This window comes from Archocentrus centrarchus, chromosome 24, assembly GCF_007364275.1.
Source record: "Archocentrus centrarchus isolate MPI-CPG fArcCen1 chromosome 24, fArcCen1, whole genome shotgun sequence".
NCBI classification, from domain to species: domain Eukaryota; kingdom Metazoa; phylum Chordata; class Actinopteri; order Cichliformes; family Cichlidae; genus Archocentrus; species Archocentrus centrarchus.
Genome location: NC_044369.1, coordinates 15,344,509 through 15,372,298, shown reverse-complemented (window position 1 = coordinate 15,372,298; position 27,790 = coordinate 15,344,509). Strand labels below are relative to the sequence as shown.

The following is a 27,790-nucleotide window of genomic DNA, read 5'->3' as shown; positions in this document are numbered from 1 at the left end:
CCTCACGGCAAAAAGTTCACAAACAGCATAAGATAAAATGGCAATAGGCTCAGTTCTATTCTGGGAAGACACCTGTAGCAGAACTGAGCGCCTATTTTATAGATTCATATATCAAAGAGCAGGTAACAGAGCCTTCAACTGTATATTTTTCACCCCTGCATAATGTTTTGTACAAGTTCAAAAATGCGGCACATATAACGTAAAGGTCACAAAATCATCCATTTAAAAAAAAAAAAGTCACCTTAAACTGAACTACTGCCTAATGTCTGGACCACAACAGGCATCCTTTAGGACATGTCCACTTCAGCAGGACTGAATCTGACCTGGATTATGTCCTGAAGCCAGCTCTGAATCCAACAATATGGCAAATGGTGCCTACGTGATCCTTCTGACTTATTATGAAAGCTAGCCTATAGTTCTTAGTCACACGATAGTTTGGATGCCACTCAGGCAGGCTGGAAAAAAAAAAAAAAAAAAAAAAAAAAAAAAAAAAAAAAAATATATATATATATATATATATATATATATATATATATATATATATATATATATAATTTTTTTTGTTTGTTTGTTTGTTTGTTTTTACACACAAAAGAAATCTTCAAAAAACATCCATTCATCCAGCACCAGGGCTGATGTTGGTGACATTCACTGCACTACTCTAAATTTCACATTACATGTAGCTGCAAAGAACAAGACTGAAGGAGTCTTTCCCTTGAATTTGAACTCTTCAGTTCCAGCCATCATAGAGCACCATCGCAGATCTTCCTGGCTCAGAGAGTCCTTTTCGGGTGGAGCTGGGTGGGTATTCTTTGATTGTGGCCTAAATGTTTTTTGGAGGGGGGGGGGCTCATCAAATGTTTTCCTGCGCAGGAAAAATTTCTGACACTGACATTAAAGCTTGCGCCAAGAAAATAAACAGCCATCTTCCTAATGGCTAAAAAACATAAACCAGAATAAAGATGACAATTACAAACATAAACCACCATCCTCTGAACGGAGGGACTGCAAACATTATGTGTTTGATGTGAGCTAATTTTGTATGACAAGCAAATATTTAGAGCCATGATCTAGGGTCATCTGGAATAAGTCTGTACATCAATATTTGTACATCAATACAATATTTTCTCTATCTGTATTAATTATTAATGCAGCCTCTGATCAAATCAAGGAATTAAATCTTATTTATGCATTTCACTATATCACGGTCAAGGCAGTGTGAGCGTAAAGAGCTCTGCATTTGTTGATTTGGACAAGATGTCTAGCCTTTTGGGATAAATAGCTGATACTAAATGGTGAGGTTAAGAAAAAATCCTAAGTAACATGATTAATTTCCTGCACATCACATGTACACCCTAGTACACACTAGAAGCAGCATGCACAGTAGCATACATGGATTTTTATCAATGGCTCTGCAGCTGATGTTTCTAAAGGTGATTCATTCATCATCAACCACAGAGCTGAGCCCACATTTTCACTACAGGCTGTTCTTTCCTTTACTATTGCATTTTAAAGAGGCAAGCCATGAAATACGCTGCTCGCCTCACAGCAGGCAATCCTTACCTGCAGCATCTTAGGACCCAACTCTCAGTTTGTTTTAACTGGACACGCTGCAGAAAAATACGCTCACTTTGATGAACTGCAAGAACCCACATTAGCTGGCCTCGCGTATATCAAAGCGCACCTTCGTGTTGTCACAACATATAAAAGCTGATCACTGCTCAGCAGTCACAAAACGACAATGCCCCTCGTGCCCACTTTTCTTGTTGCACTTGAAGTAGTACAAAGAAGGTTTCGGATTTCACACAGCATGATTTTCACTGGGCTGAAGGCTTACCATCCCCCCATGACTGCAAACGAAGCTGGCTGGAATAGACCCCAACCCCTGTCCTCCTCCTCTGCCTCGAAGATGCGAGTCAATGCATTCTTATAAAATTAACTGCCGGTACCCGCGGTTCCCCTTAATCATACTGTAGCAAACTGAAACTCCACAAGCCCACTAATAAATAAAACACATTATAGATCAAATGTCTTTTTTTTTAATGTATTCACATTAAATGATTTGCGGAGCATTGCAAATATTTGCTTTCTGCAATCTCACTAGTATGATATTCTCTTTCAGACTCAGTATGTAAAGACGCTGCAGCGGGATCTCATGCAGATGTGGAGCGGCAATTTATCACCCAGCAGTCCCGTTACTAATTTCTCCTTCAGTCATTCACAAATAAGAATACTACTAGGCTACTTTGTGGGATTTTGAGCACTTTGGCAGCCTAGCGTTGTTTTCATAGCCACATTTGTCAACTGTACACCGGGTTAACGTGGGAGTCAGTGATGGCCAGGCAGTTTTGAATTACTAAGACCGTTATTAGTCAAGCAGCTCCAGTTTAAGTCTAATGTTACAACACGGCGACTGGCTTTTAAGGCAATAAGTTGCTGCTGTGTGATCATCTGCAATAATATAACGTTGCTAAAGTCTTTTTTTTCCAGTTAAAATCTGACTGCAGTGCACAATTAAATATATATATATATATATTTACCTGATACGTTTGCTTTAAAAAAATCCTCTTATTTTTCACTCCATCTTTACTGAGCAGCGGAGTGTGCCACCGTGTCCAAGAATTTAAATCCCCGGGTCGGATCCATGGTCGTACTGTCTCTGTAATCAAATGTACTCCTGCTGGAAGAGGCGGCGGCGGAGAGGAATCCGGCCACTTTTTTCCAAAGGGATTCTTTAGGTAGTTGTTGGTAAAATTGGCATTACAGCTAGTCCGATTAAGCTTACAAAAGGTTTGGTATCATAAAATCTCTTTGAGTTTTACCCATATGCGGTATATATTTTATTTACGAAGGAGCTAGTGTAAAATTACGTTTACCGACAAGAAAATATCCCCATTGAAATTGGTCATAATGGTACGTACCACTCTATTGTTGGGGCGCGAGAAAACGTCCCATGCTGCTGATGTGTACTCGTGGGAGGCTCGTGCGCGTTCGCAGTATTGGCTCGTTATCTCAAACGTTACTCTTCAAAAAATATCACACAATTAATGGATATTTTCCCCACACGATTTAAACATCACATCGACAGTTTATTTTGAATAACGGAATATTGCCGTTTTAATATCGGGTCACATTTGAGAGGCGTGGGCCTTTTTGGTAGTTTTGCTTGAAATGATTTACATCAAAAAACGATTAGCAAAGTAACTAACTGTACCGCGAGCTTTCGAAGCTCACCTAAATTAATAATATAGCCAAATGAAGTATTTCATTTATGGATGTCTTAAAAATATAAATAAATATATTCAATAATTAAATTATATTTAATAATACTGTCTAAAGTATGCACGGTGCAATGCTATAAATCTATAAGTTCTTAGAAGATTATTATCTATATTGTTTTATTCTTTCTACAAGGGAAGTACCGCCCTTCTGGTTCCGCTACATTCACAACATCCAAGATGTCTGCCGCCATTTCGTCCCTCGTTTCGTACGGGAGCGATTCCGATTCAGAAAATGAGCCTGAAACTAATACGAGTGCCGAGAAAGTGAACCCAGTGGATCCGGACGCTACGGCTCACCTTAAACCGTTGCAGTCTGGATGCACAATGTCTTTGGCTGTTTTAAATTCTGCTCCGGAGGTCGCTGTTAAGGTAAGCTAAGCTAAACAGCTAACGGTAACCTCACTTAATAGGCTGTTGAGAGTACCTAGAGCTTACTTATTTGTTGTGTAGGTAATAATAAATGCTATTACAATTACAATGGAAAGGGGAAAGTTAAAATTAGTAGTGACTAATTCTCTAAAATCACCCATTTGTTGTTGTAGTACTTAGCGGGAAAGATTCCGCTAAGTCGTGTTGTATTTTCGTTTTACTTTACCGTTGGTCGGAGATTAACTCGAGTAAATTCTTTAAAATGTATACGCTAATTGCGCTATGTAGCTAAAGATTTAACTACAAGTATCTTACACTATACTACTTAGATCCCCTGTATGCTTGTATTAAACAAAGCATGAGAATTACCAACTTCGGGGATTGTGTTACTTGTCAAACCGTCAACCAAAAGAGTCTGTTTGCTCATTGTTTATGTTCTGACGTTAGGAGTCTGTTGAGACTGGCACACATCTGGACCCTTCTCTGAAAGAAGTCACTTATAACCCAACATTTGAAACCATGTTTGCACCCGAGGTAAGTCTGTACATTTGTGGATATAACTTTGAACTGGGTCGCACACATACAGTACTAGTTAAACTTTGGGCACACTCACCCATTGATATGAGTGTGTGTGGCACTAGTGTCTATTATTGGCGTATTTAACAGAAATAACTTGTGTAATCAGCTTGCTAAAAGTTTTGACCACGCTTCTCTGTAAATTCACTTCACTCAAAAGTTTTCTTCCATATTGCCGCCTGTTTCAAATCCCCCTGCAACAGTTTAGTTGCACTGAGATCTGAGTCACTGGTCTGTTTCCTACTGTGCTTAGCATTTTTAGATATGATGCCGAATTTGTAATTGAATTGGTCCAGTTCCCAAGTTGCTAAACCAATCCAAAATATCATATGTGTAGAACACAGAAAAGATCTGGTCTTGTTGTTATATAGTCATTGGCAAACTGTAGTTTTTCAGTGATTGGCAGACAAGCCTCTAATACATATCAAATGTGTGCAGTTTCTCTCTGATTGTTGATGCTTGCAGTTTAATACCAAGAGTTTTTAAAGTAACCTGCAGATCCTGTGACTCAATTTTATGTTTTGGAGAGTGCTTTTGCGTAAAATGGTCTGCTCTATGATAATTTTATTGGTACTCATTTAAAACACATGCCATATATAGGCTATTTTCCTTACACTGGAATCATTTCTCTCAAATAATGGATGTTAATTTGAATCCTTTGCCATACCCAGGGGTCACAACACATAAGATGTCTGCAGTCTTTGGAGAGTGTTTAGCTCTTTTTACAATGATACCCCAGTCTGCTAGCACAGAGAACACCCAATCTGAAATAAAAGGAAGGTTTTTTAGAAGACCTGTCTTAATATTTAAGTCAGTTTAATTTTGGAGCACATCTTAAAGCAACGCGTATTAAACTGCACACTTTACAGAGATTACATAACCAGATAATGTGAGTGGTGATTAAATAAATGAGTTAAAATAAGCAAAGATGTAAAAGCATACAATTCCCGGGTAAAATAATAAAACACAAGAGCAGTTTCCAAAGTATATAAGTAAAAGCAGTGAATAAAATACAGTTGACATATATCAACTTAAGATCAAAAGAGGATCACTTCTGATTTTAATAGCAAATAAAATCATCTTTAAATTAATTCAGTACTTTACTGGTAATCTAGCTAAGAACGACCCATGCATGAGACTATGGTTCTTTTATTTTGGTAGCAGTGAAGGGTCTCACTGAAGCAGCTGTAGGCAAAGAACCTAGTAATTCCTGCAGAAAGAGAAGTCTTATAGTCATTGTTATAGTCTATTTTTTCAGATTGTTAAGCGATAGGAGTGAAATGTATGAATCAGAATATGTATTGTTTTTGAAGTTTATTCATGTTATTCATGACTGTTGTATTACCTGTGTTGCCAGCCTGAGTATCCTATCTTATTCATTTCATTATTTATGTGAAACAAATATTTATGTCTGCTTAACTGCTGATTGTCCCTTAAAATAAGAAAGAGCTCTATTTATTTATTGTTCCTTCCATCCATCAATCTGACTACTGGTACATGGATCACAGTGTCAGTTGTTTTTGATGTTGTGCTTTTTAAGAGCTAAATCAACGAGAGGGCCTGTACAATAAAAGTTGTTCCTTGTAAATACCCACAAAAGTTTTTCTGTAGCATTGTTAATAATTTTGTATTCTTTCTTCATAGTTTGGACCAATGAACCCTTTTAAAACCCAGCAGATGGCTGCCCCCAGGAACATGTTATCTGGCTATGCAGAACCAGCACATGTCAATGATTTTATGTTTGAACAGCAAAGGAGGACCTTCTCCTCATATGGTAAGCCCAGTGATTTGTGTTTGGATGATGCAGTGTATTGATGCTGTTTAAATGTTAATGGGTTTACAATTCTCTCTGCTTTGATAAAAGGTTATGCTTTAGATCCGTCTGTTAGCACGCACGAAGCATCCTCTAATAACTACGTTGGTGCCGTGGAAGAGGCTGAGAAACATAAAGGTAATCATTGTTTATATATTTGTATGTTAAAATCTACTGATATGTTCAAAGAACTCTTCAGCTATTTAGTTTAGGGGAAGTTTGTAATTCTAATACCATATGGCTTCTCCTACAGGGCTGACTGTTTTTGAGAGTGGCCATAAGAAGTCACAGAGGAGGAAAAAGGTCAAAGGTGGAGATGCAGGAGAAATTGACAATTTTCTTGGACCATGGGCAAAATATGCAGATGAGAAAGATGTGGCCAAGCCAACAGAGGTAATCTTGGCTGCTTCTCCACATAATTAACTGATTTGTTACTTGTTATCCTGAAAGGCAGTCTATTCGTGGCTTTTTCACATGTTCACATCAAACTGTGCTTTTTTTTATGCGCATTGACTGAATATTTATCAGCAATCCATAAAATAATTTTCCTGTATTACCTAACAGTCCCTTTTTGCAAGGTGATACAATGTAATATATTTAGTCAAAAGTTAGTTCTCTAGTTGTGTACTGGACTTGTATACACAGAGCAGGGCAGATGCTAGTTGTGAGCTCATGTGCTCACACACATCTTTTATCAGACCTGAGTCATCCCCTTTATGCCAGTACACACATTTAAGATTAAACCCACTTCAGTTTACCATTCTTGTCTTCATAATTATATAAAAAACAATAAGTGTTAAGTAATCCCCTGGTTGTAAATGTTGTTATTGTACAGGAGGAGCAGAAAGAGCTGGATGAGATTACAGCCAAGAGGCAGAAGAAGGGAAGAAATGAGGAAGATGCTCCTGCAGAAGAGAAAACTATTCTTCATGGTAGGTTTTCTCTAAATTTGATTGTCTTTGGCAATTAGTGGCATGATCAAAAAGGCAGCCTAATTATTTGAATTTTTAAATTATATTTTGTGCTGTGAGCTGATTGTAAACAAAGCCCGGAAACAGCAGTTGGTAAACGTGTTTCAACCCATTTCACAAAGTCTATTCATTCCTGTTCTCAAGTTTGTATCATATCATGCAGTGTTCCTTTGCCCAGCATAGATCCAGTTACTGCAGGATTCTTTTACATCACATTTAGTCTCCTTTTGTTCTCTCCTGCAGTTAAAGACATGTATGATTACCAGGGCAGGTCGTATCTCCACGTCCCACAGGATGTGGGCATCAATCTCCGTTCTGCGGATGTTCCAGACAAATGTTACTTGCCTAAGAAACAGATTCATGTCTGGTCTGGACACACCAAGGTCAGTATGAAAGTACAGATTTCAGTTTGACCAATATTCATTTTAATGATTTTGAAAGCAGTGTAACATAGGCATTTGTGTATACGTATTTCATTATGCAGTCCTTCTAAGAATGTCTGAGAGAATCCATAAAAACCTCCTAGGTATTTCTGAATACAGTGATAACACATGCATCCACTAGCAGCTGCTTGTCTCTGACATATCAGAGATTATTTTTGTTTGATTCCAAACTATGTCTTTAGAATTCGGATATAAAGCAAACACTGGGTTATTCCAAGAAAGATGTGATTCAAGTGTCTGATCTGCCAGTGCGCTTCAGGGAGAGAGAAATCACTCAAGTTTTAAATTGGCTCCTATCTGCTTTGTGCAGGAAGTTGCAGCCTTCAGAGTCTAATTTGAATACAAAGAAGTTTGAAAAGATAATAATTGTGTGGAAGTGCCGATGTCGAGATAATAGTTGGAGGGTGGCCTGTGTGGTGTCACCAAAGTTTTGTGACATTTTTTTTTTTTAAAGTTTAGTATGTTACAGAAAATCAGGAACATTTTTCATCAACTGTTATAGAATTAGGATAGTCTGTACACGTGCTGTCCTACATGCATGATTCAGCAGATGTGTCCACTTAAAAGTTTCAATAGCCTCGCCATGTCTACATGATTTCAAGTCAACGTGTATGTGAGATGCATTGCAGCTTTTTCCTTCAGCTAGATTATTTTTCACTACTTTAACCTGGAGTTAAAAAAATATGGAAAAGGCACAAAAATGTACCCGTGAGGACACTGGCAGACAAGCACAGTGTCAAAATTTGCAAAACAGCTTGCCTTTCACTATAGCAATAAGCTGTAGCAGTGACTAGCATACTCAAGATAAAGAGATACTTGGTTAAATGTCAATATCTCGTTATGGTTATCTTCTAGGGTGTCAGTGCAATCCGATTATTTCCAAGCTCTGGTCATCTGCTGCTCTCCTGCTCCATGGACTGCAAGATCAAGGTAAATAATAATGGCAAGGTCTCTGGTGGTGGTGGGGTGTGTCATTTCTATGATTTTTATGACACTAAAGTAGTCTGATGCAGTGTATTCTAAATACTACAAAGTACACAACTTTTTGTTTCCAAAACGTGCTTCTTTTGTAGCTGCTTAAATCTGTATTTTCTTGTCTTCACAGCTGTGGGAGGTGTACGGTGAGAGGAGATGTCTTCGTACTTTTATTGGTAAGTGTGGAAAGTACTCATCTAATATCAAAACAAAATTGTACTTTTTGATATGGCAAGTATTGCTATTGGTTTAATAATTTGTTGTATAATTGTGTAATTTATCTCTTAAGTAAATTCTTTTTTAAACAGTCATGGATCATCAGCAAAGATGCTGACATTAAAATTTGCTCAAGGTACGAAATGGGCTCAGCCTTTTGGGAAATACAAAGCAGTGACAGATTGTGAGCTCAGCATTACTGGAGGACTAATGACATGTCTGCTGGCCGCTGACAGAGTGTGGGGATTTTGGATTTTTTAAAATATATAGGTATATGTGTATTTGGGGTCTGGGGGCAGGTTAGGCTAATGCATGCAGAATTCTCTTACACTGTTCCTAGAGACAGCACGCTGTCAGAATAGAGATTGTTTGCAGCTATGGTTCTGCTTGTCAGCTCCTTCACCGACTATGCATAATTCAGCAGCTCAGAGGCCAAGGGGAATGAGGGCAAGGGAGGGCACAAGACACGATAAGATACAGAAAGAGAGAACACAGTTTAGGAGTGAATAAACTGACAGAGATTGACTAGCTTAGAAAGTAGTGAGCAGGCTAAGCAGTAGAGCCACATGTGTTAGAGGTTTATGGCTATGGTTTGTTGTGGACCGAGCCCTCAAACCGATCATATTCATATTTTCTACAAGAGCATAAAAGATTTCTGATTTTTTTTTTTCTCTTGACGTGTTTTCTCTTGGTTTTCTTGAGATGCATAAGAATTTCTAAAATAAAAAAAATAATATGAGGTGTGAGCCACAGTTTTTTTTAATTTAATTTTATTTGTTTGTATTTCTCTTCTAAATTTTGTGTGCTTTTGTATGTTATCTGTAATCAAATCATGCATTGCACACAGTTGTCTGGTGATGTCGCCTGTCATAATCACCAAACTAAGCAGTGATCAGCACTTGCTTGCTTATGTGTGCCCTGCTTTCAGTAGTGTCAATAGCAGCAGCATGTCTGTTCTTACATGGGCACACATCATCAAGGCTCTCTGCCGCTGCGGCGTTGCCTTTGGTCTGTCAGTAGTGCCGGGTTAGAGCAGGCATGCAGGCAAGTGCTTAACCTCAGTGGGCTCTCTTATTGCCGTGGAAACCGTAGAGCCCTGATTAAAGCCAATTTCAACAGGGGAGGTCCTCTCATCACCTGCACTGTATGAGGTGGAAAAAACCAGAGTTGCATAGATTGATATTAGGAGGAGAATAAAAACAGCAAAGTTTTTTTTTTTTTTTTTTTTTTTTTAAACCAGGATCATTTCAGGATTCCATTTTCTTTCATCTCCCAGATTCCGCTTCATCTCCCTTCTGCAGTATACTTCATTCGCCTAACCAGACTTCACATTTCTCAGATGACTTTAGTATCAAAGGATGACATCTGGGGTAGACTTGTTAACAAGACTGGGAAATGCGGGAAAGTGATAGGACATATTTATTTGTCAGTAATACATGTGTGTTTTCTCTGTGTGCGTTAGGTCACAGCAAAGCTGTGCGAGACATTTGTTTCAACAACAGTGGGACTCAGTTCCTCAGCGCTGCATATGACCGCTACCTTAAACTGTGGGACTCTGAGACAGGTAGGTGGGCCGCTTTATGTTGCATATACAGCCCCTTCTGGCTCTTAAAATGGCTGAATCAAAATAACTTCAATAAGATTTTCTTTAAATGTCTTGATGGTGGCGCACTGAAGAATCAGTTCAGCATTTTAACTGCTTTCATTCTGGAAGTAATAATTAGATGATAAAACATTTTCTCTGCATAACATTTCTGTTTTCCAAGTCCAAGCTTTTCCTCAAATAGACTTGAATATAATAGATAATTCAAGATGAATGAACTCAGTTTATAGACTTTGACTCTGCTTTGGATTGCCTCTTGTCTTACACGTCTTTAGTGTGGGGGTTAAGTCTTCTAGTAAAACCAAACTAGTGTTAGTCTCCTTTATCTGCATCCATGTGAACTGTCTCTAAAAGTTAGGCCTGTTGCTTCCCTTTTAAACCCATTTTGCTCATCCATGACATTTTTACCCCTTTCAGCTCAAGAATGCCGCTCCAGCAGAGGGCAGAAAAGCATTAAATCCCCCACTTGTTGATAGCAGTGGAGAAGACATCCAAATGCGATGTTGCTGAGCTGATTTGCTCCAGTTAGAATTTGTCAAATGAAAAACATTCCTTTTTTTTTTTGGTTGTTGTTGTTGTTTTATTGTAGCCAAGATTGTTTCTCCCTGTAGCTCCTGCTGCAGGAGTAATATAAAAAGGATGCAATTTTAGCACATAAGTACCTCTTGGTTTTTTTCAGTTATTGCAGTTTCCTGTTTTCTTGGTTGTAGCAGTAGCCAGAGCGCCATTCCTGTGGTGATTCACCTCTGCTGAATGAACACTAGGAAATTTTCTGTTACAGCTGAGTTGTCACCACCTGCAGGGATATAGAGCATACAGCATTGAAAGTTGTAGAGTGTGTCCTTAAATTTTAAACAACATTAGTGTGCCTTTGTGAAGAGCCACTGTGGATTATTCTGGAGCTCTGACTTTCAATTTTCTTTCCACCACAGGCCAGTGTATCTCCCACTTCTCCAACAGGAAGGTACCATACTGTGTCAAGTTCAACCCAGACGAGGACAAACAGAACCTTTTTGTGGCCGGCATGTCAGATAAGAAGATTGTCCAGGTAAAGTCGGCCATTTCTCCACTGCAAGAATAAGTTGATCATGTTGAGCAAGCAGGTGCACACATGAATTTCTGTTTACTCCCTGTGCCTGCAGGACCATGAAATATACTCCTGTCTCATCCTCCAGCACTAGTGTGTATAGTTGTGTGGGAGTTGTAAGAGGTTCAGTGGCTGACAGGACTAGAGCAACTCATTAATCACAGGCAGCATTAGGGTAAACAAGAGATGAAGGAAAGAGAACAATATGTGATAAAAGTAGGAAATTCATAAATACACCATCACACTATCATATTTTTAGAACAAGTAATCCTGAACCTCTCAACATGCTGAAAGGCCAGATCAAGTGGGATATGATTTTTATAGTCCACATTTCAGAGGCATGGAGTTCTGGGAATCTCCAGAAAGACATTTTTCTTTCTGGGCATTCTCGAATAGAAAAAAAAATTGTCTTGTAATTGTCAGTCACAATCTGGCGCAATAATCAGGGTTAGCGTTAAATCATGCAGGCCTCCTTTGGGTTATGAGAACAGATGGCTGCTCACCCCAAGGGTTATATTTAAAAAAAAAAAAAAAAGAAAAAAAAAAAGAGCACAAATGGAATTGGATGTAATTGGAAGCCATCGAACAAACATGCTTTCTTTTTTTCTTTTTCTTTTCTTTTTTTTTTGTATTTGTTTGTTGCCCCTGGAGGGGGTTTCTGTGTGGTTGCCTTTTCTATTTTAATGTGTGCATGCTGTTTTCTCTCAAAATATTAATGTTTAAGACTGAGGCCTGTTTGATTGCTAATCGCTGTGATTATATTAAGGCAGTTAAAAAGGTTCATAACATTGCTACAGTTTATAGCCACTCTCATAGGGAGTTTCCCACAGTGAGCCATATTTTTTTTTTTTTTTTGCACTGCAACTGAGACAAGCTGTATTTATTTTGGTAATCAGTGCTCCACACGAATATAGCAATGCGCAGTGAGACAAGTTTTGGAAAGATTGTGAATTCATTTTAATATTCCACTTTTTTGACTTGTGAGATACATTTGTTTACCTCACTTCGGTCTCTTGTGCCTTCTGTGCCTCTTTGTGTCTCTAAAAGTGGGACATCAGGACGGGCGAGGTGGTTCAGGAGTACGATCGTCACCTGGGCGCCGTCAACACCATCACCTTTGTTGACGAGAATCGTCGGTTTGTCAGCACATCAGACGACAAGAGCCTTCGAGTTTGGGAGTGGTAAGTAGAGAGTGCAGCCCGAACTACTTATGCCATATTTGAAACTTGAGACTGCTGTGCTGTAGTTTTTGCTGCTATTCCTCCAAGCAAGTCATATAATCCCCCTCCCTAATACTCTGTGTTTAATAACAGAAGACTGTAGCTGAGCTTGGAGAAATCAATCAACAATATGAATGTAACGCAAGGAAGAAGTGAACTAATGTGGACTATAATTAAAAACTAAACAATCAAGAGTTACAGACAGCTGGGTATTCAGTGTAATTTTGAGGTATGCAAGTATTAGCTGTGGTTATTTTGCTTTGTTATAGCCTTGTTAAGACGCACCTTGGGAACTTCAAGTGCTTTTATATATTATCTGTCTTCTGTAATAAGGTGTCCGGGAGCAGGCACTGTGGATACAGATAATAGTGTTTTACGTGCCGCCTTCTGACCAAGATGTATATTTGCACTGCCCCCTAATCTTTTCAGTAGCTGTTAATAAGAGGAGTAGACACCAACAAACCTCTAGACAGCCTTGTCTTGGACAGTTCACCCTAAGCGGCTCTGTGAAATAGCCTCTGCCACAGATTAGCTTTTTTACAACCCTCAGTTACACAGGAACCCCCCCCCCTTTCCCTGAGGTATTCTTGTATACTGACAATACTCTACCAATAAGCCCTGTAAGCTTGGGCTAAGTTGTAAATACAAGTACAACTGAATAATAACCAAAAGTATTTGAATGAAATGGTTTAGGATGTATATGTGCTGGGATGACTGGCAGGTTTAAATCCCACCTTAAGGAATGTTGAAACAAAACATGAATATGAATTTTAATAACAAAATTAAAATGTCTTTATTTCTTATTTGTAATTGTTTGGACAATCAGGAGACCACCAGGAAGGGTTTGTACATTGGCCGGGGTGTCCTGTCGCAGTAAACAAACTCTGATATTTGCTGTTCATAGATAATAAATATTTAAAAAACGCAGATAAACAAAGGTTTCCATGGAATGCTGGAAGGGAAGGTTTTACATCAAGGACAGCCATTTGTGTTTAGATTATTTTATTTTCCCCCTGTCAAAACTTCTTCATGAGCGTTAACTGTTAAAAAAAAAAAAAAAACTTTTTTGCATGCTTTACATCAGAATTAAACATAGACACAACAAGAAGCTAAAGAATTAAATCCCGAGTCTACTTTGTACACTCTTAGGAAGAGAGGCTCCCATGAGCTTTTTTTAGTGCAGTGTGGGAGTGAGCGGGCAAGTGGTATGTCAGGCCAAAAAGTGACTTGATGGTCCCTCTTTCTCCCACGGATACCACCTGGCTCTGGCTTTGGCTAATCCCCCCCCCCACTCCCCCTGTGGGAGCTGTTACAGAGCAGAATTAGGCTGAATTTACAAGAACAGTCTCATGTTGCCAGAATAGAAGTGGAGTCTTGCAGAGACGGGCATGTTGAGAGCACAGAATAGACCGTGAGGCAGCAAATCCACAAGCCATTCACGTCATAGTGAAAACACCTACATGCAGTTTAAATTCTATCCACGCTTTCACACACAGTGTTCCCGGGGTGACTACTTTATCTATAGCAGAGGTTTGTCATCAGGAGAGTCTGTGAATGCTTTCGAGGAGGATTAGAATTGATTCAAAATGTACCACACTGCACCAACAAGGGGAATTAACTCTTGATCATAAAGACATCATGTAGAGCGATGAAGCCCCAAGGGACACTTGGGATGATGATAAATTGAGTGAGAAAAGGATAGAGGGGGATAAAAGTGGTGGAGACAGTGGAAGCATATTGTAAGAATCACTCAGGATGGGTGAAGAACTGCTGCATCCTTCAAGAACTTGATTTCATCTTTATTTTTAGGGTGCACTTTAAAAAAAAAACACTGATTTTCTAGAAGCATTCAGTTTTTCCCAGTTGTAATGATGCTACCAAATCAGAATATTCTTGCCCTATTTTAAAAGGAAAAAAATTAATTAGAACTGTCAGTGCTAATTTAGTTTTTTGAAACCCTCCAGATCTTCCTTATTTTCAAATAAACCTATAATAAACTGCATTATATTATAGAAAATTTTCAGGCTGAAATCAAATCTCAAATTCAGACTCACTGATGTTAGTAAAGTTCATATATGAACCATATATTGTTTGCGTCATTATCCAATGTGATCAACATGAAACACAACAAACCGCAGCTTCTTTAATGTCCCTAACATATAGATAAATATAGATATATTTCTGGAGTTTGGTTTGGCTTGTCTACAGACGCTGGCTTGAATACAAACAGAAGCTCCTTAATCTCTGGCCGTGTGGCATGTATGAATTCAGTTGGTTTTAATGTCAACGAGGCTACATTTCTCTTTTGTCGTCTTCAGTCTTCCAAAAAAAAAAAAAAAAAAAAAAAACCTTTGTTTTGTATCTGTGCAAACACAGCAAACACTTGGCTCCAGCTGTCACCAGTCACAGAAAAAACAAGGATGTGGTTTTCATAATGCTAATAGTAAGCTGAGTTCAGGACTTCTTTATTTTACAGCAAGTCCCTTAGGACTCAGCAAATTGGCATGCTGTCATCCTGACAGACACACATACATGCACTGTACATTTGAATGATCTTCAAACAACTTAAGATCAAATAACCAAGTTTCATATTGCTCCCCGAGCGGAGAGACATACCAAAGCATAAAAGAACAGCGAGGCCGGGTGAAGGAGCAAAGGAGGGTTTCATAAATAATTGGTGGCTGGTACAGCATCAAAAGCATCCTTCAGATTACATGGATTTATTTACTTACTGTAGCTGTAATGGCGATAGAGCCATTATTTTCACCTTAGCTCTTTTTTCTCTAGTAAATAAGCATTTTTGAGCTGGCAAAAGCACCTTCAGTGTCAAACAAACAACAGCTTTGTCAGTGTTTTCCTGTAGAGCTCTTATTGCTAAGGGGCTTCTCAGGTTGCTCTCTCATCCACTGTTTAACCAATCTTCAAGTGTACTCAGTGTTTTGTTCCTTTTTCAGGGACATCCCTGTGGACTTTAAGTACATTGCTGAGCCCAGTATGCACTCCATGCCAGCTGTGACACTCTCTCCCAATGGTGAGTAGACTAATCATGGCCAAACACTCACAAACGCAGTCAAGAGCAGGCAACTTGAGGGAGCATAAACCTGCATTTCCACGTGCAAATAGATTCAAAACTTCTGAGATTTGCCATTGCTCAGACAAATGGGGGGAAAAACGATATTCTTGATGCAGGAAGTTAATTGTATGTAGAGATGTCTGCTTGCCATGAGATCCAGATTTTTCTTTTTAACAATACATGTCAGCTATATAAATCCAGTCTATTTCCAGTTCTATTTTTAGCTCCAGTCATCACAAATAGTTGATTTAACTGTTAAACAATAAAACTATTTGGACACATAAACTACTTAAAGTTTATAGATTGATGGCATTACAACAGCAAGTAGTCAAAACAAATTTATTTTTAAGAAGTGCACAAGCACACTTGCCAGTCAGTATACAGTCATGTGAGACATAAAGCTTTCACAGGACTCTATGCAGCCCTGAGGAAATGTAAGTACTCCCTATGATCGAATAGCTGGTAGAACCACCTTTATTGTTTTTTGTATGATTTTTATCACTGTCTCACATCATTGTGGAAGAATTTTGGTCCACTCTTCTTTACAATGTTATTTCAGTTCTTTGATGTTTGTGGGCGTGTGTTTATGCATAGCTGTCGTACGGTCCCTCCACAGCATTTCAGTTGGGTTCGTGTCTGGACTTTGACTGTGCCATTGCAACACCTTGATTGTTTTCTTGTTCAGCCATTCTGTTGTAGATTTTCTGCTGTGCTTGGGATCATTGTCCTGTTGCATGAGTTAATTTTGGTCAAGCTTTCGCTGTTGGACAGATGGCCTCACATTTGACTCTAGAATACTTTGGTATGCAGAGGAGTTCACGCTTAACATAATTACTGCAAGGTACCCAGGTCTCGTGGCAAAACAAACCCAAATCATCACCCCTCCACCACTGTGCTTGACAGTTGGTTTGAGGTATTTGCGCTGATATTCTGTGTTTGGTTTTCACCCAACATGCTGCTGTACATTATGGCCAAACATCTCCACTTTGATCTCGTCTGTCCAAAGAGGCATTGTTCCAGAAGGCTGTGCAGCCATGTTCATTTGCTAATCGAGGCCTGCAGAGCCTGAGATGTAGCTTGCGCTTTTTGCAGTTTATTCCCAGACTGTTGATTTCTGGGAAGATTGGTCACTGTTTTGAATGTTTTCAACTTGTGACTAATCTTTCTCACTGTAGAATTATGGACTTCAAATTGTGTGGAAATAACCTTATAACCCTTCTAAGAATGATGTGCAGAAACAGTTGGTTCTCTAAGGTCATTGCTGATGTCTTTCCTTCTTGGAACACACATCTGAACGCTCCAGACCATCCACCTGCTTTTATCGAGCTGGTCACTCTTGCTGATGATCAGTTAATCAAACGCATTTGATTAGTAGCATCTTCCTGCTGCCCTGGGTGTACTTGATTTTTCACAAGGCTCCTATGAAAACGTTTTTCCACGACTGTATTTCCCAAAAAGAAAATTGTTAGGTTCTAAAGCAATAAAACAACATCTATAGTTCAAATGAACAATTTTAAATGCAAAAATAAATAATCAGTATGGTAATGTCAAATACAGTAAGACATAAAATAAAATAGCTTTTACTCCGTCCTCTTGGAATTTTTTCTTGTCAGTAGGAAGCCAAAAAAAAAGCAAAAAGAGCAGTTCTGACAGTGATCTATCTCCTGAATGAGGTAAATTTGTTGTGTGATCAGGTGCATGTGTTTCTTGTGCATGTGTGTGTCTGCGTTTGTAAGTGAATGCTCCAGTATGTGTGTTTGTAAGGGTTTACACAAGCATAAATAAAAGCACGCATATCAAGATTCTTAGAACTGCGGTTTGTCCTGTGCTTTGATGCAACGTTTCCTGCTGCAGAAAACAGACATTCTGATGATGGTGTAAATGATAAAAATTAATGTTAATAATTCAGTTTCCAACCCAACAGCCCCAGGCTCAGAGTTTTACTGGCGCCATGTATATTTTTATACATGGGGAGGGGGCTTTTATTTTATATTTTTAAAAATTAATGTTTTATTTATATTTTATATGAATCTAAATCTGGAAAATGTTTCTAAAGCCTTGAAATGAATGCGGTCTAGTTCACCTCATTCACCCCTTTAGACTCACCCGTGTTTGCTGCAGGTATCGCTGCCAAATAAAGTAGGATGGCTGCCAACAGCCTTCAGTAAGCTCCATCCATCCATTCGACTAAGGTAACAGTTCATCTGCATATTTTATTTTAACTTCTATAGCTTTACTGTAGATTTTCCGCTGTGGATGTGAGCAGGTACAAAGTGCTCTCTTCTTCACGCTGGAGCTTGTTGAACAGGGGCCTTGATGAAGGGCTCCTCCAGTTTTTTCCCAGTAAAGGTTTTAATGGTGATTACAGGAACAAGCACTGCTGTTTTGGATGCTACAAAAATATTGTTTCACCACACCCGAGCTCACCGTCTCAGTAACAGTTCCACCTCTCTGTGCTTTGCCGTGTGTGTGTGTGTAGACACACTCCAGCTCCACATTAAACTATGACAGCATCATCTTGACTGCTACGTTGTGTTATCAGTCCTTTTGTTGAAAAACTGGGGCCTACAAAGGCTTAATGTTGTCATACTTTTTATTCACACACATGCTCCTAAATACGTTTCTATTGCAAGTCTATTTTTAGTAAACAATTGTGGGTGAAACACATGCGCTTACATGGTGACACCTGAACGCTACTGATACGTGGATTACATGAAACATCGAAGCAAAAAAATTGCATGAAGGATTTTTTTTTTTTTTTTTTTTTTAATAATCAAATATAATGAATTGTTGGAGCCCTAAACTCAACCAGTTTCTTTAAAAGCTGTATTTCTCTATGTTTTAGCCAGCTAAGCTTTCACTTCATTCATAGTAGAGCTTTGAGGAGCTTTTCTTTGAGATTTTTCATAGGTGCTCGCTGAGATTTAGGTTAGGGCTGTAGGACGCCCATTTTGTCCTGGGCAGCACATGTTTTCAACAGGCAGTAGGTGTTTTTGGATCAGTGCCGAATTTTCCATTTTTGTTGCTCTACAATACCTTTACTATGCCCTCATGCAGTCCAATAAAATTTCAGATCAATGTCACCCTGTGATATCCATCTACCCATTAATTTTCTTAGCTGGGGTCGATGGTACCTGTAGTGTAAATAAGAAGCTACAGCCATGAAATGGTTATGTTAGCTTAATGGAAAGACTGAAAGAAGAGGGAAATGGATGGCTTTGCTTTTCTAATGTTAAAGAGTGTGTGTGTGTGTGTATATATGTATATATATAGACAGACAGACATGTTTTATTTTTTTTTTTTTTTAAATTCCTTGGGGTTCGTTTTCACTAGATAATTACACCTAGTTAAAAAAAATTCTAGAGTGGCAAAAATGGGAGCAGGCAATATAGCCTCAAAATGATATCACAGTATTTCAAGGAAATTTGTAATAATTATATTTATGACGGTATAGAAAACCAAAACGCTAAGCAGTGTTTTATCAGTGATTGCAGCTTGCAGGCAGCAGCATTTATTAGTGCAAACAAACTAAAGGGCATCTTTCATGAATTTTTTTCCCAATGAACTACTGCCATTGATGAAAGACTACCTAATTTGGAGAGTAAGCAGCAGCATTATAGTGTAATAGCAGTGACGCAGCCTAAGTCAAATGTAGCCACAAACGTAGCCTAGGTGGTGTTTTCCCTGGAAATTTTAAGTATAAAATAACTGCTTAACACTTTAGTTTAACAGTAACTAAAGTAACTTAACCTTGTAACTCTTCAAGAGCCTGCACAATATTGTCACGTAATAAAATAGAAAAATATTTTCTACTTGGGATGTTGTATCTTGGGTCAAACTTTTTAACCAGCTTAAAGCACCATGTAACTGACTTGGTAATTTCCATCCACCCGTTGCTCTTCCTGTCATATGGAGTCTAACCAGCAAGTGTTCCAGCGATGCCCAGTTGAGACAGTTCTTTACTTTTGGGTTGCACATCACCAGCTGCTAGCATCTTCTCCTTGAGTGCCTTCATAGTCTGGTTGTACTCAATGGTGCGTTTTGCCTAAGTTTGTTGTTTTCACCTTTAGCAGAAATGGTTTTCTTGCATATTTTGCAAAGTCTTTTTTGTTGGATGTCTGACTTCTTGTAGCCAAACTACTTCTATACTACTGATGTAGCTCCCTTTTTAGGTACTGAATCTTCATCGAAGGCTGACACACTACTCTGGCTCTCTTGTTATAGGGAAGTAAACACATGACGTCCCTACATCATTGATATCACAGTCTGGCACTTTTTTATGATGTAAAAATTTATGCTGTTATTATTGCGGATGGTATTATGTGGCACAGCCCCATCACATAACCTTCTATAAAACCACATTTAAATGCTTAATAATTTCATTTCTTGTGAAATTTAACAAATGAAGCATAAGTTGTTAATGCCTGCCTGTTAGTAAAGCATTAACATTGGTTGGTAGTCACCCGTTTACTGTTTTACAGGTCAGGCTGGTTTCCCTTCCTCTCTCCTATGCTCCCAGTTTTACCATGCATGTTTGACTATGTGCTATACCAGGGATCCTCAAATCCAGGCTTTGAGGTCCAGCGTCCTGCAGCTTTTAGATGTGCCCGTGATCCAACACACCTGAATCAAATGGTTGAATTACCTCCTCATTATGCAGTCAAGTTCTCCAGAGTCCTGCTAATGACTTCTAAATCTGACTCAGGTGTGTTGAAGCAGAGACACATCTAAAAGGTGCAGGACACTGGACCTCGAGGCCTGGATTTGAGGATCCCTGTGCTATACCCTGTGTGAAGGAGAAAAAAAAAAAACCTAAGACGATTTCACCCCATCCCTGCATATTACTCTACCACTTTGTATCCATGGAAACATTTCCATTGTAATTCATGTAATATCTCTGTAGGCAACCTACAAAAGCATTTTTGCCCTCATTTGTTCTTTTCCTTTCTACCAATTTTTTCCCCTGTTTTTTTTTTTTTTTTCCCTGCTTATGTTCTCTTTTTACTTGCTTTCTTCCTTTGGGCAATGTTCATATTTGTTCCAACGTGGTTTGTTTATCTTTAGCATGTGAATAATGAATGAGCTCTCAGTGGGAGACCATTCAGTCTTCTCTCAAGCCTAAATGGCACCCAGCCCCACTTGGCACCATAACTACAGTATCTTCCCTTTTTTCCTGCTCTGCCGCATCTCTTTTCATTTAAACTAAACACACAGAGCTCTAGTGCGCTGGTAAAATTGGTGAAGTTGTTTTCATTTTCCTACACTTATTGTTTTTGACATTTGTTGAAAAGTTTGCTGGGGGTGGTGTAAAAAGAGGACACACACCAGCACTACATCTCTTTCTTATATCACATTAATAATTTCCATCATGAACCCTTGAAAAAGTGCAGAGAATCATATAATGCTTTGATACTAAAGCACTGCCTCTCACCACCGTGCAGTAATGTTGAAACTGTTGGATTGTCAGGAGCTGAAATGCTCTGTACAGCAGATCTCTGCTGAGCAGCCACTGATGCAAAACCTCTTTTTATTTTACCCTAAATTGCTTCAATTTTTCCAATTCACTGACGGCAGAATGATGAGTTCATGCCCTTTTCAAAGGGCTGTCCACTTGAATCCAAATTCCCAGTTTTGCTGTTTTGAAGAATTTTGTCCATGAGGTAGTTTCTGCCATTTACTGTGTACCTGCTGTTAAGCATCTAGTTAATGTCCCTCTAGATCACAGTTGTTGCACTGTCAGATTTAGTGCATGCTAGCAGTGGCAGGAAGCATTGAAATACCCCATCAAAGATACAAGAGGCTGTTTTTTAAACACTTTGCATTGGAATCATGCAAATTAGTTGAACTAATGAGCTAATAAGCAATTTAAATTTTTTTGGGACAACTTTTAAAAATTCTAAGCATTTGAATTTTAAAGTTACTTCTGCTAATCCAAACTTCTGTATAATTACCTTAAAATGTCCAAAATGTTGAATTCTATAATGCAGAATGTTTTTGTTTTTTTTGAGTTTTTTTTTTTCTCGTAAGAAACTTCTATCATGTCATCAAAGGGATAATGAGGTGCTGTGCAGCAGAGTTAGTTTTTGCCTCCTCACGTTTTTTTTTCTTCTTTTTTTTTCTTTTCTTTCTTAGGTAAATGGCTTGCCTGTCAGTCCATGGATAACCAGATTTTGATCTTTGGAGCCCAAAACCGCTTCAGGCTAAACAAAAAGAAAGTCTTCAAAGGTCACATGGTAGCTGGCTATGCATGCCAAGTGGACTTCTCTCCAGACATGAGGTAAGCCTTCACAATGTAACTCTGAAGGGTAATTTTAATCTGATAGAAGTCAAAAGTAGAGATGCTCAAAGCTCAGTAATAATTTATAATATTCCACTAATAACAACTGGACAGTACTCCAGAATGAAAATGAATGAAAACATAATAGTGTTTAGTAAGTCTACTTATAAGTAGAGAAGCAAAAGAAAATTATCGATAGTGCAATGGGCAAATTAAAAAGGGGGCCCAAATGCTGCATTGTACAGATGATCAGTATATTCAGATACCTTTACTTGCATCCTGTAAGCTGTGTCTCATCCTATGCTTTGAAGTGCTTCCAGTTGATGAAGCACTGTTGGCAAAAAGTACAGCCATCACAAGGAGAGCTAACCAGGGCAGTCCATCGCTGTATTTTTAGCCAAAACAGCCATTAAGACCCATTTTTGTCCCTCTTCTCACCCACCACCACCCACAACTGTGAGCAGGTGCCCTCACTTCCTTTCAGTATCCATGGCAATATTGCAACCCCTTCCTAGACTAAGTACCGAAAATTCCGACTCCCACCTTTTGGCTGCTGAAGTGGAGACCGAAGTGATTCTTTTTTTCAGCCAGGTGCTAATTCTGAAACTCTTTCTTTCTACCAGTTATGTGGTGTCAGGAGATGCGGATGGAAAGCTGAACATTTGGGACTGGAAAACCACCAAGCTTTATCACAGGATCAAGGCTCATGACAAGGTGTGCATCAGCGCCCTGTGGCATCCGCATGAAACCTCCAAGGTCATCACCTGTGGCTGGGATGGACAGATAAAACTCTGGGATTAGATCTGTCCTTGAGGAAGGGGTTTCTGGAAATAATGGGCATGACCTAACTGGTTCAATAAAAATAAAGGGGCTGATTGTCCCATGGACTGGAATTGTTTTGGCGTTAAAGTCAAAGGACTGGTATCCAGTCTGATTGTAGAGGTGTATTTTTTTGTACCCTGTAAGAGATCAAAATACTTACTCTGTAATATCTGTACAAACATGAACTTTTAAGAAATGTTCCTACTGCTGAAAAAGCATTAGAGGGGGTACCTTCGTATTTTTAAAATGTGTTTTTTGCCATTCTATTTTGCATTGTCCTGGTAGTATACCTTTGATATTTTTGGTTTAAAAAAATATATTCTCTGTTTTCAGTTGTATGGCCATCCCTTTGTGGAAATAAACATTCTGAAAATTCCCTTTAAAAATGAAGCAGTGTTTCCTTGAAAAAAGACCCCAAAAGGATTTATTCTTTCAACTCAGAATCATGAGAAATCCAATTCAGTTCATCATCAAAAGGTTTGGAAATTACAATAACTGAATAATGTGTTATTTTTATTTTTTAAGTGCTACATTTTCAGACTGTTGGCAGTGTTGTAGTGCTGCAGAGACAATGGAGTAAAGCCAGTTAACACAAGAAAACTGATGGAGGAAAGAAACAGACCCATTGTGCACCTGAATTGTTCTTTTCTATTTTAACCCCAGAAACAATGGAATTATATATGTTTTACTGTTACTTGCATAAATGCCCACCTTTGAATAGCCAACAAGCACACTCTGTACTAGTGTACAGTCCCATTTATCACATTATTGTCATATTTGACAATGCATGGAAACTACTACTTCACATCCTCCTTAAAATATTCACTCAGTGTCAGTGACCCTGTAACACTGTATCCACTTCCTTGAATTCATAATTTATCTCTGGACCTCTGCTGTTTACTGTCAGGTAGGATCGTCTGGCTATGGGCCAGGCTTAGATAGGATCTTGATGATTGTGACTGTGACTCAGAGGCTTGCCTGCAGCCAGTAACACAGCCACTATGAGGTAGAACACAGACCCTCTGGAGGCAATTACGCTGCCTACTTGGCTGAGGTCATCACAGGCCAGCAGAGGAAGACCAGAAGGTTAAGTAGGAGCAGGATTTTTTTCTTTTTTTTTTTTTTTCCCCTTTACCCCTCACCCTAAAAAGGCTGATGGGGTATTGTCACCCCGCCCGGCAGGCAGGCAGACAACTTTCAGCTTTGAGAACACAATACCTCAGGAATGATGTGACCTAGGATGTTCAAATTCACACCATAGATGCATCTACTAAAGATGAATCTTGGTGACCTTGACCTTAGGTAAAGGTCAGAGGTCAAGATCTACTGAGACCTGGTAATTATGTGTTCTAGAACATGTGCTTCCAGGGGATTTTGTGCCACCTCAAGATTCTACTGCCAGGAGGCTGCGGGGTAGCACTAACAGCAGACAGTATTTAGTACAAAGGTCAGGCCAGATGAGAACAGTGTGTTTGAGAACTCTAGAAAGTCCATGTTAAACATTCAGATCTTCAGTTATCAGTTATAGTCAATATAACAGTTATTTATTTTTATCTGGCTTCCCTAAGGGTTTCCACTGCGTGTTCACCCAGCTCAAGGTGTAAGCACTGCTGGCATTAAGAACATTCTTATGTAGAAAGAGGTGAGGTTTGGCAGGGTCGCTGTGGACATGGAAGAGGTTGAAGTTGGAGTGTTCAAGCTCCTTCAGCAGGCTGTACCAGTACCGCACCACAGATGGCTCATCGCCTCCCACCTCAAAGCCTGCCCAGTGCAGGTGAAGCTCCAGCAGCAGCTGTCCCACTGAGTCCAGGACTCCTTCGAGGATCAAATTTTCCAAAATCTTCCATTCTGCACTCTCCATATCTGCTTTCAGTACATCCACCTAAAGCAGAAAAGGAACGAAAACTTTTGATTTAAATGTCTTACATGTGTCAGTGTTTTTGAATGCAAAAGCTATCAAAAGATGAAAAGGAGTAAGGGAAGCTTGGTTTTGTTCTGCTCTATTGATGTTGGTGATGGATTGAGTGAAAGAGCAGCCTGACAAGGCTTGCTGTGATAGAGCAGAGAGGAAATGCTTCAGAAGATGAATGTTAATAGCACCCTTAGGTCATACTCGTGTAAGGACATTCATGCATGCTCAAAGTTTCATGCATATCCTCAGGACAGTGGGCTTCCTCTTAGGTTTAACATAGCAGATTGCTAAAGATGTCCACTGACCTTTATGGGGTCAAAGTACGTTTATGTCATTTAGGCTTACCAATATCTCATCATTTTCTCTGGAAGTGCATCATGTAGCCATAATTAATAGTGCAAAGACTTTAGAAGATTAATTAACCAAAGAAAATATCAGGGATTAATGCATTAAAAATTTAAAATATAAAAGCTTCTATGCTTTTTTTTTTTTTTTTTTTTGTAGGAAATGCTAACATTTCTTGCGCTAAACTGAGAATGTCTGGCGGCGCGGCAGTGAATATATTAAACTGGCTGTGAAATTCTTCTCCAGTTGATAAATTTGCAACACCACAATATTCCCAGACCTCATTAGTGGAACTGAGCAGGCTTCAAAAACAGCTATCTGTGGCAAAATGTTGTCCTCTATCCTCCCCATCATTTCCCCACACTCCCACATGCAGAAATATGTTGTTTAATTGGACAGAAACCTTGTGATGAGAAAATGATCAGACATCACTGAAAAGGAATTGTTCCATTAATCTCTAATGAGAGTGCCTATCTGCTTATGTGTGTGTACATTGTAGTGCGTTTTAAGCATTGCAGCTGATCACACAGCTTCATTCTATTTGTTGTAATTTTTCTCCCCCCATGGCCTTCACATAAATTGCCTTTTTTGCCTCTCTGGTCCCTGATCCAGAGATGCCAATCTCAGCTGTCTGCAGGAGAGATCGCAAGTTCTGGTAAGACTCCCGAGTAGAACCCATATGGTGTTAGAGCTTGCATTGCTGTGAGGAGTTTGCTATGCTAAATGGTCCTTAACTATGTTGGAAGGAACCAACTGTTTCCTGGTGTTTCAGAAGCACAGTGAGGTGTTTTATCTGTGCCGGCAAATCAAATCAAAAAGCATGAATTTCTGTGGCTGTCTTCTAAAATTATTTTGAGAAGTCAGGATTAGATTAGAGACACACACACACAAAAGCGCAAACCAAAATTGACTTTGCAATAATGAAGCTGATCAGCCTCCACAGACAATTTTCTGTCAAATGACTTTGCACACTGTGAAATTCCTGCCCTCCCTAACAGAGATATTAATGTGAGACTGCCGTTAAATGGTTTTACCCAATGGGCAAAGAGTTCCTCTCCTCCTAGTGAGTCATAATGCATGTGATTATTTCTGTACAGCATTAGGCTGCGCATTGGAACAAATTTTGATAAAAAGTTGTCTGAGTCTTTGTAAACAAACGAGCTTGCTGATTTAAGAGAACAACTGGAAAGTGGAACTTTACATTTGGGCTTGTTGACTGACCTGAAATATATTTATTTGAGATAAATCCTAGATATTATCCAGACTTTATTTTTTCTTTTATTGCACGCACTTGGCTTTGTCAGAATAATGCAATTGACCAGCCAAACAGGACAGCCTGCCTAAACTTATGAGTGTCACGTTATTTCTGTATTTATTTTGGTGTGCTGTCTAAGCACAAGAAGCACCGTCTTTGTCAAAAGATTATTAGATGTAACTTTTTTCTGCTTAGCCTAATTAAATTCTGTATAGTAGTATCTCTGGGTAGTGTTATGCAATTACTGCCATGATCAATTGTCCAATATTCAGTTTTTTCGCTAAACGAGATGTGACTTCCTGCTACTGACATTTGCCCCCGTTGTGACAGTGTGTGCTGTCTCAGCTGGTCACTGCAGCTCCGTGAATGAGTCATCTCTGTGGTTTTTAACCGTCGCAGATAAGAAGTGCTGCACAAATGCATATTTTGACCTTTCAGAGCGACTGCGTTTCTTGATTGCTGCCTTTCCTGTCGCAGAGGATTGGAGGAGAAACAGTTCTGCTGCCGATGCTGCTGCTGCTTGCTCCTCCGGCACACTGTGTACTCACATTAAAACCTCATTACAAGGATGCGTGCGTGGCTCTGCATTTAAAACAGGTGAGGTCTGTTATCTATAACACAGCATGGTGTACAAACCCACCCACATGTACTGTAAACATGCCAGCCTTTACTTGTTCGTATCTTGTCAGACACCGACATCTTCATATCTTTCCAAATAGCTTATATGATCCAGTGTTTGCTTCTTACCGCAGAAAAGGATTTAACAACTCAAACTGCTCAGCTTAAATCAGCTAAAGGAGAGGGCCTGTGTCTATACAAGGCATTCTGCTTTAGTCTAATTTAAATTTAGTCTTTATTTTGTTTGTTTGTTTGTTTTTATAAAAAATAAGCCCACCTAGCAGCCAGTATATTGACTGAAATGTTCACTTAATTCCAGGAGAGAAGTTTGGAGGAATAAACAACATTATGCTTTGCTTTTCATAGTCTCAACAGTGGTGATGCAAAAAATAGATTTTGTCCTTGGGGGGTGGCATCAATAGAGGTGCTCTGTAAAGTTCATGTCAAAAAAGGATCACCTCCGTGTAACACAGGCACTTTGTCCTGAGGCTGGTACTGGATGAAACCAGTGGAAGCCTAAATTTCATGATTTCATCTTTTTTTTTTTTTTTTTTTAATACCAGTGAAATTAAAAGAAAACAAATAAACAGAAACTTAGGATTCAAACTCGAGGCTGGATTCAAAATGCATCTTGAGTGTTTGGATTACGAGTGGACAGCTGGGACACATTGCTGTTTACACCTGCGTCTGTCACGCCACCAAGGTGTCCAGATGCCCACTTGCGTTCAGATTTCATTACTGTCTATGTCACATCTACCTGTCACCAGAAAAAGCAGCACAATTGTTCAGAAAGGTCCAGAAAAACAAACAAAATGCTACAAGAAGCTATATATATGCATTCCCTCTTGATATTGGCAGGATCAAGCCACGTGTGAAGGGCAAAAGGGAGCAGATGAAACAGGGCCACCACACCCTGCACTGATGACATATTTTC

The 27,790-nt window shown here is 39.1% G+C and overlaps 3 protein-coding genes across 5 annotated transcripts in view; 1 reads left to right on the top strand and 2 right to left on the bottom strand.

Annotated features, from left to right (window-relative positions):
• Window positions 1–3,032, bottom strand: part of wasf1 (WASP family member 1) — a 70,494-nt gene extending 67,462 nt beyond the window's left edge. Inside the window, exon 1 of one of the 2 annotated variants that reach the window (XM_030721148.1) lies at window positions 2,541–3,032. The gene's annotated coding sequence lies outside the window, so the exon portion shown is untranslated. The remainder of the gene's footprint in view (window positions 1–2,540) is intronic. The other variant, XM_030721147.1, reaches the window with a different exon arrangement.
• A 20-nt stretch (window positions 3,033–3,052) lies between these two features.
• On the top strand, window positions 3,053–23,097 carry cdc40 (cell division cycle 40 homolog (S. cerevisiae)). Of its 2 annotated transcripts, XM_030721146.1 has the most exons (16): window positions 3,053–3,156; window positions 3,415–3,650; window positions 4,098–4,184; window positions 5,871–6,000; window positions 6,091–6,177; window positions 6,293–6,432; window positions 6,875–6,971; window positions 7,254–7,393; window positions 8,309–8,383; window positions 8,559–8,604; window positions 10,107–10,208; window positions 11,180–11,295; window positions 12,382–12,515; window positions 15,509–15,585; window positions 21,760–21,904; window positions 22,528–23,097. In XM_030721146.1, the coding sequence occupies exons 2-16, from the start codon at window positions 3,459–3,461 to the stop codon at window positions 22,703–22,705; spliced, it is 1,746 nt and encodes a 581-aa protein (XP_030577006.1). In that variant the 5' UTR covers window positions 3,053–3,156; window positions 3,415–3,458; the 3' UTR covers window positions 22,706–23,097. The 2 variants fall into 2 exon arrangements, with proteins under 2 accessions (XP_030577006.1, XP_030577005.1); XM_030721145.1 differs by lacking the exon at window positions 3,053–3,156 and having other exon boundaries at window positions 3,170–3,650.
• A 51-nt stretch (window positions 23,098–23,148) lies between these two features.
• Window positions 23,149–27,790, bottom strand: part of mettl24 (methyltransferase like 24) — a 40,602-nt gene continuing 35,960 nt past the window's right edge. Inside the window, exon 5 of the mRNA XM_030720918.1 lies at window positions 23,149–24,608. Coding sequence (XP_030576778.1) covers window positions 24,267–24,608 — 342 coding nt within the window. The 3' untranslated portion in view covers window positions 23,149–24,266. The remainder of the gene's footprint in view (window positions 24,609–27,790) is intronic.

Excerpts from the sequence above, each read along its gene's own strand:
- cdc40 (XM_030721146.1), top strand. The coding sequence starts at position 3,459 with ATGTCTGCCGCCATTTCGTCCCTCGTTTCGTACGGGAGCGATTCCGAT. Across the intron at positions 4,185-5,870 it reads AAACCATGTTTGCACCCGAG|TTTGGACCAATGAACCCTTT; the intron begins GTAAGTCTGTAC and ends CTTTCTTCATAG. Across the intron at positions 6,433-6,874 it reads ATGTGGCCAAGCCAACAGAG|GAGGAGCAGAAAGAGCTGGA; the intron begins GTAATCTTGGCT and ends GTTATTGTACAG.